At 40.0% G+C, this 9,618-nt stretch overlaps 2 protein-coding genes across 3 annotated transcripts in view; both read right to left on the bottom strand.

Annotated features, from left to right (window-relative positions):
- The window catches only part of gch1 (GTP cyclohydrolase 1), a 25,179-nt gene extending 22,546 nt beyond the window's left edge, over positions 1-2,633 (bottom strand). The window contains exon 1 of the mRNA XM_080435682.1: positions 1,955-2,633. Coding sequence (XP_080291808.1) covers positions 1,955-2,336 — 382 coding nt within the window. The 5' untranslated portion in view covers positions 2,337-2,633. The remainder of the gene's footprint in view (positions 1-1,954) is intronic.
- A 2,734-nt stretch (positions 2,634-5,367) lies between these two features.
- The window catches only part of wdhd1 (WD repeat and HMG-box DNA binding protein 1), a 29,982-nt gene continuing 25,731 nt past the window's right edge, over positions 5,368-9,618 (bottom strand). For both annotated transcript variants that reach the window (XM_080427509.1, XM_080427508.1), the window contains exon 26: positions 5,368-6,041. In XM_080427509.1, coding sequence (XP_080283635.1) covers positions 5,865-6,041 — 177 coding nt within the window. In that variant the 3' untranslated portion in view covers positions 5,368-5,864. The remainder of the gene's footprint in view (positions 6,042-9,618) is intronic.

The raw sequence follows: 9,618 nt of genomic DNA, 5'->3' as shown, positions 1-9,618 counted from the left end.
AACTATGTAAACCACTGTTCCTGTGAAATGTATCTATAGGATTGAAGAGCAACTCAACATTCTTTGAATGTGTTACAGCTTAACAGTACACAACCACAGATTTCCTCCCCAACCCCCCATCGCCTCCAAACTACCTCCAGATGCATTAAAAGAGGAGGCTAGTTCTACAAGGAGAGGAGGTCCAACAGAGGGAGTGAACAGAATTTTGAGGAGGAAGAAAAAATGGGAAGAGGGGCAGCTCCCTTGTTCCACCACTCCAGGAGGTGGAGTGGAGAAGTCAGCCCATATGGATGCGGCTGGTAGTACCTCTCTCTCTGTGCCTTGCAGTGGTGGAAAGTAATGAAGTACGAGTACTTAGTTTGTTTACGGTACATTTTTCAATTATTTGTTCTTTAGCTAAGTTTGTTTACTTTTGTCACTTGACATTTTTACCCTACTGCATCTCCAAGTAACAAGATACATTTTTACTCCACTACACTTAAAAGCAATTATCTATCATTTTTGCTGTACTTCAAAGCAACTATCTTTTTCAGCACATTTAATTCTTTCATATGAAATGGACAAAAGCAAAATTAATCGGTCCAATTAGATAAGTGGATTTATGTAACATTTCAGGATTGCTGGTATAGGATTGTTCAACAATGATGCATTACGTCTTCATCCTTTAAAAGATTATTCATTTTGACAGTGACAGTGTGCATAGAGAGACATGGAAGGGAGGGAGATAATAAATGCAGAAAACGGCCTGGGTTGGATTCAAACCCACCCCGGCCAGCTGTGGCAAGGACTTTGCCTTAACATGGTATTTATGTGCTCTAAAAGTGAGCTACCTGGGAACCCCATCTTCATCCTTGTAAATTACAATGATTTAATTTTTTCAATTAGTTTTACTAATTTAAATAATAAATCATCATCATCAAATATTTTACTTGCAATTATTTAATAGCAAATTATACTTTTATCAAAGTAGAAAAGTAGCAGGCCCTTGGGCCAGGCTGTTTTCTTTTTTTCTGTCCACGCTTTTTTGTCAAGTGGGAATAGAGTCTCATTTGCATTTGCACATATATAGACCTAATTACCATTTACCAACCAATTATAGAATGGTGGAGAACATGATTTCCTGATTATCCATGTCCAGAAATCATGTTCTCCTCCCATTCTATAATTGGTTGGTATAAATGGTAATTAAGTCTATAGCAGGCTGTAGCCTATAGCTCTAATGTTGTACAATAAGTAGCCATAACAATATTCTTGAATTGACAGCCATGTATCGGATCAGCCGGGTAGCTGTGATGCCACCAGTTGATCGTCATCAGACTAAATCCCCGAATGCATTTCATTTGATACGTTTTCATCAGTGTTGCCAGGTTTTGTGAGAGAAACAAGCAACCAAGTCTAGGAAAAAAAGCCCAAAAGAAGCAACTTATGTCATCATGATTTGTGTGCGTGGGGATCTCATTTTAAACAAGCTTTATGAGCCTTCCAGTTTAGCAGACCTTGTATTGTGAATTTGTACTTCCATGTACTGTTGTTCTCATGTCTTACTAAATAAAGTATATTAATCAATCAATCAACTACGGCAGGCCACATCATGAGCACTTTAATTAAGCATCGGCTGTTTGAAAGTAGCCAATCTACAAGTTCACAACGCCTCGCAATGCGAGGCGTTGTGAGCTTGAAAATCTGCATTTTCAAAAACTCTTGCAATAACATGTGGAATTTTTTTAATATTCTTTTGAAACATTCTAACAACACAAATGCTCCCCTGGGCACAACACTTTTTCATGAAAATATTTGAGAACCACTGGTTTAAATAATAATAAAAAAATAAAATAGGAAGCAAGCCTAAATAAGCAAGTACACTTTAGAAACCAGCCCAAAAAAACAAGCAATTTTAACAGAAAAAGAATCCCAAAAGTCGCTTATAATAAGCGGACATGGCAACGCCGCTCACCGATGATCTTCTCCTGGTATCCCTTGGTGAAGAACTGCATGGCGGTGGCCGCCCTCCACGGGGTCTTGAGGAGCCCCTGTCTCTGGGGGTCCTCTCCCAGTCCTCTGAGGATGGTGGTGTAGGCTGCCGCCAGGCTCGGCAGGCTCTGCTCGTTGTCCTCCACGCTCCTGGTGCGCTCCTCTCTCCAGCTCTCCATGACAGAGGAGGAGGAGGACGAGGAGGTCTTCTGGGAGCCGCCGCTCGACTCCCCAGCGCCGGCACTGCCCGGCGTCGGCTTCCTCGTCTTCCCGTCAAAGTGTCCGATCGCCACGGCGTCGCTGTCGGCGTCACCCGCGTCTTTCTTCTCGCTTTGGCCATACTGACAATGTTTGGAGCACTCCATAACTCGAGTTTTTTTTTAATTTACTTTTTCTTTAAACGGTGTATTTTCCTCTTCTCTCTGTCTTTCGAAGGATTTCTGTGGATGTTGTTGTCGCTTGATATTTTTTTTTACCCTGAGATCAAAGTGTCTAGAGGAGAAGAGGGAGCGCACATGTCGCAGTTTCAGCATCCTTCTGTCTTTATAATAAAGCCACAATAATCCCCGAGGATCCCCATTGGTCGGTTGCTTGTAGTAGGCTACGTCACGTTCAGCTGAGTGACTCACAGGAGCCCCCGTTTGGAACCTCACTCTCTCCACGGTAGCAGCTCCGATGAGGTCCCGCTGTCTCGGGTCCCGGCAGAGGTGGAGTCCGTCCAAATGCAGTGAAGATCACCTTTTTCGCGACATCGTATCCAAAAAGTAAAGGTAGTCCGAGACACCTACAGATGTTTGCCATTTCGCCGGAAAGTAAAATTTAACCGACGGGGTTGGAAAAACCCGTTTAAAACGCTTATTTAGTCAGCCTGTGTCATGTTTTCCCATTGTAGCCGAATCGGAAGCAGTACTGGCACCTGCCGTCGGGGGGTTCTTCCGGATTGAATGGGAAAACATGGCACAGGCTGACTAAATAAGCGTTTTAAAAGGGTTTTTCAACCCCGTCGGTAAAATTTTACATTCCGGCGAAATTACAAACATCTGTATGTGTCTCGGACTACCTTTACTTTTTGGATGCGATGTTGCGAAAAACGTGATCTTCTCTGCATTTGGAAGAATTCTACCTCTGCCGGGACCAGAGACAGCGGGACCTCATCTCAGAGCTACAGTGGAGAGTGAGGTTCCAAACGGGGATATAAGGAGAGTAGAGCAAGGCAGATGGACCATGTTTAACCCATGTAACCGTTTTAACCACTTTCACCCTGGCGCCCCTATTTAGGAGGGAAAAAAAGAATTTCAAACATCTTCAGAAATAGCACATCTACAACTCGCTCATCAAGTTTATTTATATAGCTCGTTTAAAAACAACAGCAGTTGACCCAAAGTGCTTTCCAAGAGACAATAGCAACATATAGACCGTAGTACTCCAGTTACAACAATAAAGCCTATAGCATAATTAGAAAACACAAAAAACAAAAACAAACATTGATTGATTGATTGATTGATTGATTGATGTAGTTTTAGTAAGACATGAGAATAGTACATGACAGTACATAACAGTAGCCTACATGGAAGTACAAATTCACAATACAAGGTCTACTAAACTGGAACTCTCATTAAGCACTAAGCTTGTTTAAGATGAGAACCCCATGCACACAAATCATGATGTCATATAAGAGGCAGACAGATATACACACTACTATACAGAATGTCATACAATCAGCTTTCAGGTTACTGGTATGAAGAGAGAAAAAAAATATATATATATACAAATTGACCTCATACTGTACTGTGTTAAACGCAAGAGAAAAAAGGTGGGTCTTAGATTGGATTTAAAATTCTCAATGGTGGGGCTTGCCATAATGTGAAATGGGAGATTATTCCAAAGTTTAGGTGTGGCTACGGAGAAGGCCCGGGTCACCTTTGGTTTTGAGGTGTGTTTGGGGAACTGAAAGGAGTTCCTGGGTGGACGATAGAATCATACAGAGAGAACAATAAAGTCCCTCAAATTGATCCTTGAGGGATGCCACATGTATTTGGAATTCAAAATTAAACCACATGAATCCACTTAATTGGCCTATTGGCTACTAAATAAGCAATGCAGGGAAGGGCTTACATTGTTCTCCTGAAATTGTTCTAAGCGTGATCTTAAAATAGAGTTAAATTGATACTATATTGACTAATTTTGCTGGGAGCCCCTGGAACCTAGCCTGGAATCCAGACTGATTGCTACGTTCGTCATTTTTTTATATCTCACTTAGAAAAAGACAAACGTAGCGAATCAGTCTGGATTCCAGGCTACCTGGAACCCCCTCAAGGATCGATTGAGAACCACTGACCAAGGTCACATACTACCCAACTAGAAAAGTGCATAGTAGGCACAAATCTCCAAGACTGTTGTTAAAGACTCACCTGTTCAAACAGGCTTTCACATAGCTGCTTGTGATTACAGCTCTGTGTTGAGATGATTGTTTTATTGTCTTTGCTTATTTTATTGATATGCTTGTGAAGCACTTTGTGACTATCAATGTCTGTGAAAGGTGCTCTACAAATACATTTTACTTTCTTACAAATCTCCGACAAGAGGATGCCCTAATAATTATAGTAATGCATGCAGTTACATCACCCAAAACATGTTATTTTCAAACCAAGTAGACTTGTTTGTTCAGCAACTGCACATCTGTGATTTCAAGACAGCCTTGTATTATTGTACTAGTTTTGATGTGTACTGTACACTTTCCAGAGGCACTCTATACTCTTTAAAATGGGCTAACGGCTGACTTAACCACTTAAACTTAAACCCTCTAGACTGGACCTGATTTAGATCTATACTTGGGCCCCGCTTTATCTGCCAAAATAGCTGATCTGCAAGCTCTGGTTTACACAGTAGGGTGTTTTTGAGTTGTGCGCAGACATATTAAGGACTCTGTAATTTGTCCGTTTGGGGATATATTGTCATGTTCAGAAATGTGTATTTTGGTGTAATCAAACATCGCCTTGTTGCTCTGCGATTATACATTTCAACTATTGTTGACATAGTTGTTGACCGATTTGGGAAAATATTAGAGAATCAAGATCCTTGGCCTGTCAGGATGCATAAGAAATATGACCCTGATCAGCCCAGTAGATAAGATAAGCTGTCGGAAGACACACAGGGGCAAACACATGATCTCCTGGAGGAGATAAATTATCCACATTCAGAAGTAGTTTTAATGCTTTGTGTACCAAGCCCAACTGAGATACTCCATATAAGCATTACTCAGCAAGTTTGCAACTACTGCCATCTGTGAGTGGGCCTCTCACTGTGGTCTTGTTTCTCATTAAAGTATACTGTAGGTACACACAACATAACAGCCAATCACAAAACTGAAACAAACTTAGTATATAATTACATTTATTTTATACTTACAATAACAATACAGTACAAATGAAAAGTCTAAAACAATTTAAACATAGAAAGCGGCAGCGAAACATACATGCTGCATTCCCCATACTGTTTCCAAATAAGTTTGTCAAGATTTCAGTTTACATGCTTATTTCCTTTCTGTTGTGTGACTCGTTCAGACCAGCTTCAAATGCCTCCAAGCCCCAACAGCATATTGGAAAATGAATAACTTGTCTACAGCAAATCCCCCCCAGCAAAAAAAACTCTGCTCTGGACAGAACCAATTCTACAGTTTCATGTAGAACTAGAGGCAACATTCTTCCTCTCTCAAAATTTACATTTCATGTCCTGCACAGTAAATTCAATATTAATCAATCTATTTGTAAGTCCAAGAGTGTACAAATGTAACACAATGGACCGTTATGGGTCCATTTGTTTACAAGTGTACACTCATAGTTAAATGATTTTACAGTGTGTCATGTGCAGTACAATAAGAATATGATCAATTATTAGCTTTTGTTGAAAGCAAATGCTGAAAGCTTGGCTGAGGTATCCAGGGGCTTCTTCTTCTTGGCAATACTTTCATCTGTTTCCACCTCTATGTTATCATTCTCTGCACCTCCATCCCTCTTTCTTTTCTTCAAATCAGTATCACCACCCTGACCTTTAGCTCTCTCTGTCCATACCTAAAAAGGACAAAGTAAGAAAAGAGATTCACAGAAATTATTCACTTCACCGAATCAGATTCATGACGACCACCAAACATATATATAAAAAAAAAAGGCAAAATGGCTGATGTTCTATTGTGCCGAACTGCTCACCCAACACCCACATGATGGCCAAACACAAACACACATGCACACACACTCGCTCAGCCATGCAGTTGGAAATTGCATCCTGTCATGTATAATCACTATTGACAGGCTCCATCCCTCTGTTTGGCCTGCTGGCTCTTATCCTCCCCCGAGCTGAGACAAAAGGAAACGCTTGCCTGTAACGTAATGGAGCTGGGATGAATCATCAGTGGTCGGCGTGAAGACTACGGCAACAGCCAGGGCCTGAGCCTCCACTCAGCGCTCAAATGCCCACCCACCACCTGAACCCCGTCCATTAACCCCATGCTGAATATTCACACAAGCTACTGTAGGTTAGGGATTTTCACCCTTTTGAATGTCAAGTACGCCCATTTGATACCAGATATTTTATGACCCCAATCAATCTATACTGTAAAATACTCAGGGTTAATTTGACGCGTAAGGGTCTATTTGGACCCCCTGGTGGTCCCCGGACCTGACGTTGAGGACCAGGGAGCTACTGTAGGACTCATGGCCCATTGTTAAACTGAGGGTACAAGCCATTGAACTGTCATGTAACGAGCAGACATCCAACACCTTGACTCAGGCTGATGACCTCGTAGGTCCTTAGAAGTTTGACCGGGCGATATGGAAAAATAAATCTACCATCACGATGTTTTTGAACAAATCTCTCAATATTGATATTTTGACAATAATATCATATATTGTGACTACCGTAAATTTCGGACTATAAGCCGCGACTTTTTCCCCATTTTTCGACCCTGCGGCTTATATAACGGTGCGGCTTATCTATGGATTTTTACAGCTAACGGCCACTAGGGGACCTCCTAAATCTATGGATTTTACACCCGCGGCTTATAGTCCAGTGCGGCTTATATATGTACAAATCATTCAATTTAGCTGCTGCGGCTTATATTCAGGTGCGGCTTATAGTGCGAAAATTACGGTATACATTTTCTTTAAAAAAATATAAAAATTGCTAAAATAGCCGATCTACAAGCTTACAGCATGTTGCATCGTGATGCATTGTGAGCTTGTAGATCTGCAGTTTTAGCTTTTGTTTAAAAATATATAATAAGACTTAAGAGATCAGGAAAAGATAACACTTATGCCACATCACAATATTACGATAGGAAATTCCATGCCATATCACAATATTACGATCGCAGACAATATCTAGTCTCATTCAAAAATCCTCATGTAATGAGGAAATGAAAGAAAAGCCTGCTTGATGCTCCAAATGAGCAAATAGGCAAACAATTTTTTGACCACGTCCTGTCTTCTCATAATCCCATTCTTAAAACGTTGAGTACAATTACCGTATACAAAATAGGAGATTCAATATATCACTACTAGGTGACATAATATAGCCTGACATTGGCCAGACTCATAACGAGGATTCACTCTCACGTTGAACTTGTGAGTGAATCCACGTTATCAGTATGGCAATGCCAGGCTAGACATAATATACAATATACAGTAGGTGACCTCAATGCTGCATTAAAACAGTCTATTAAAGTGTCCAGTGTGTAAGGTATAAAGTACAATTTACAATTTGGGAAACATTCTTCGATTGATTAGATCAATCAATTAATTTTTGATTCAATATCCTCTGAAGTGTTGCCCAAATTGAAAATGTCATACCTTAAACATTGGCCACTTTTCTTGATTGTTTTAATACAGCATTGAGGTCACTGGTATTATGTTACATTATGTCACCTTGGCTTGTAATGATATTCTATTCTATTTCTATTTTCTACTCTCGCATTTGTACTTTTGTAATTGTAGAGTGTTGGTAATTGTACTGGCACAGCTTAAGAATGTGATTCTTTCATCAAAAGTTTGTCGGTGCAGTTGGGGTGTACATACAGTAGAACCTGTAGTTTTTTATTTTATTGTAAAATTCACTCACATGACATAACAAGACTTATTTATTATGAATTATTAGGAATTAACAGTCGGAATAGAATCCGAAAAATCGGACAGATACAACTTGATCCCTTTGGCCTGGGATCGGTTCTTATTGTTTTAAGATTCTTTCCATTTTATTTTGAAACCCAACTTTGTAACTGTTATTTTCTAAGTTTCAATTTCATAACTTCTAAGTTGAAGTTTCAATTTCATAACTACTAAGTTGATACTAAGATCTGTTTGGTTAGAACTTTAGCCATCGTTTTATTTTGGAAAGGTTCAGTCTCTTTTTTAAAGTGTTTATCCTGAATTGGACAGCTTTTAAAATATGTTTTTACCTAGCCATTTGTATCCAGTTTTATCTGACAAGACATCCTACCAGTTAAGCCTCTCAATCAGGCCAGTCAAAGCTACGTTTAAAATGTGAGCCTTTTTGCTATTTTTGATGCTGAAGCTGAGAGAATTATTATTTTACTTTTGATCTTTATTAGTTAACGCTCCTGGACCCATCACCGCTTCTGGGACCACTCTGGAGGAAGAGCTCATCTCAGTGTGAACTGACTAAACCCATCGTCAGCTTGGTATCACTTCTGCAACTCTAGGGGTCACCAAACCCAACTCCGTGGCTGTGCCTTCGTGCCACCAAGAGGCGTGTGAGACCCGAGTCACGGATTGAAGCTGAATACGTCGCAGCATCAGCAGCTGGTAACTATGGTCCAGGTTTAACGGAGTTCTCTAGTGGCAAAGTAACTACTCAGTGGTTCTTATTTCTTCTGGCTTCTGGCCACTAAATACATAACCCTGTAAATTGTAGAACCCATATATAAATAAGTGAACATAGTTGTGATGCCCCACTGGATGCATTCATAAATGCCTATAGCTGTTGAACTAATAAATAAAAACTGATAGCGATATGAAATCTTTGTTAATATCGGTATCATCGGACATCTCTACTAGTTTAATACCACAATATCGATAATATCGATAGATTGCTCAGCCTTATTTTAGAGCATTGTTTTCTTTGATGAAAATGGGAATATCATATGGAGGTTGGTCAGAGTGTAACAGCAGTATGTATGTCAGCAGTGTCAGAGGACTGTTAATATTTGAATAATCATTGATTAAAACACTCAAAGTTCACATATTTTGGCTTTGGTCCTACCAGTATCAATGATCAGCTAAGAATTTTGGTGAGATTTGTGACTGATCGATTCTGTTACCATCAAAGCTAACAAAGTACCCAGTAGTCTCTTTATCCCTTAAAGGGGTACATATGACAATATGAGTTTTTCCACAAAGGAAATCACTACATACAAGGGTGTAATGACTATTCTCTCATGCTCACTGCTCACAGATAAATCAAAGTGACTGTTTCCCCCCTACACAGTGGCCACTCTTTTACAGTACATAGCCAATCTGTCAGAATTTCTTAAATCTCTTAGAAGTTTCATTTCCCCCCAAAACTGTCGGTTGCTCTCAAGGAAGATTATTGCAGCCCAAAATGTGTCTGAATTGCATTTTGCCACAGATCAATGTA

Source organism: Gymnoscopelus braueri (assembly GCF_963280865.1).
Source record: "Gymnoscopelus braueri genome assembly, chromosome: 1".
Taxonomy (NCBI): domain Eukaryota; kingdom Metazoa; phylum Chordata; class Actinopteri; order Myctophiformes; family Myctophidae; genus Gymnoscopelus; species Gymnoscopelus braueri.
The sequence above is the reverse complement of the archived record's forward strand: the minus strand, read 5'-3'. Positions and strand labels throughout refer to the sequence as shown.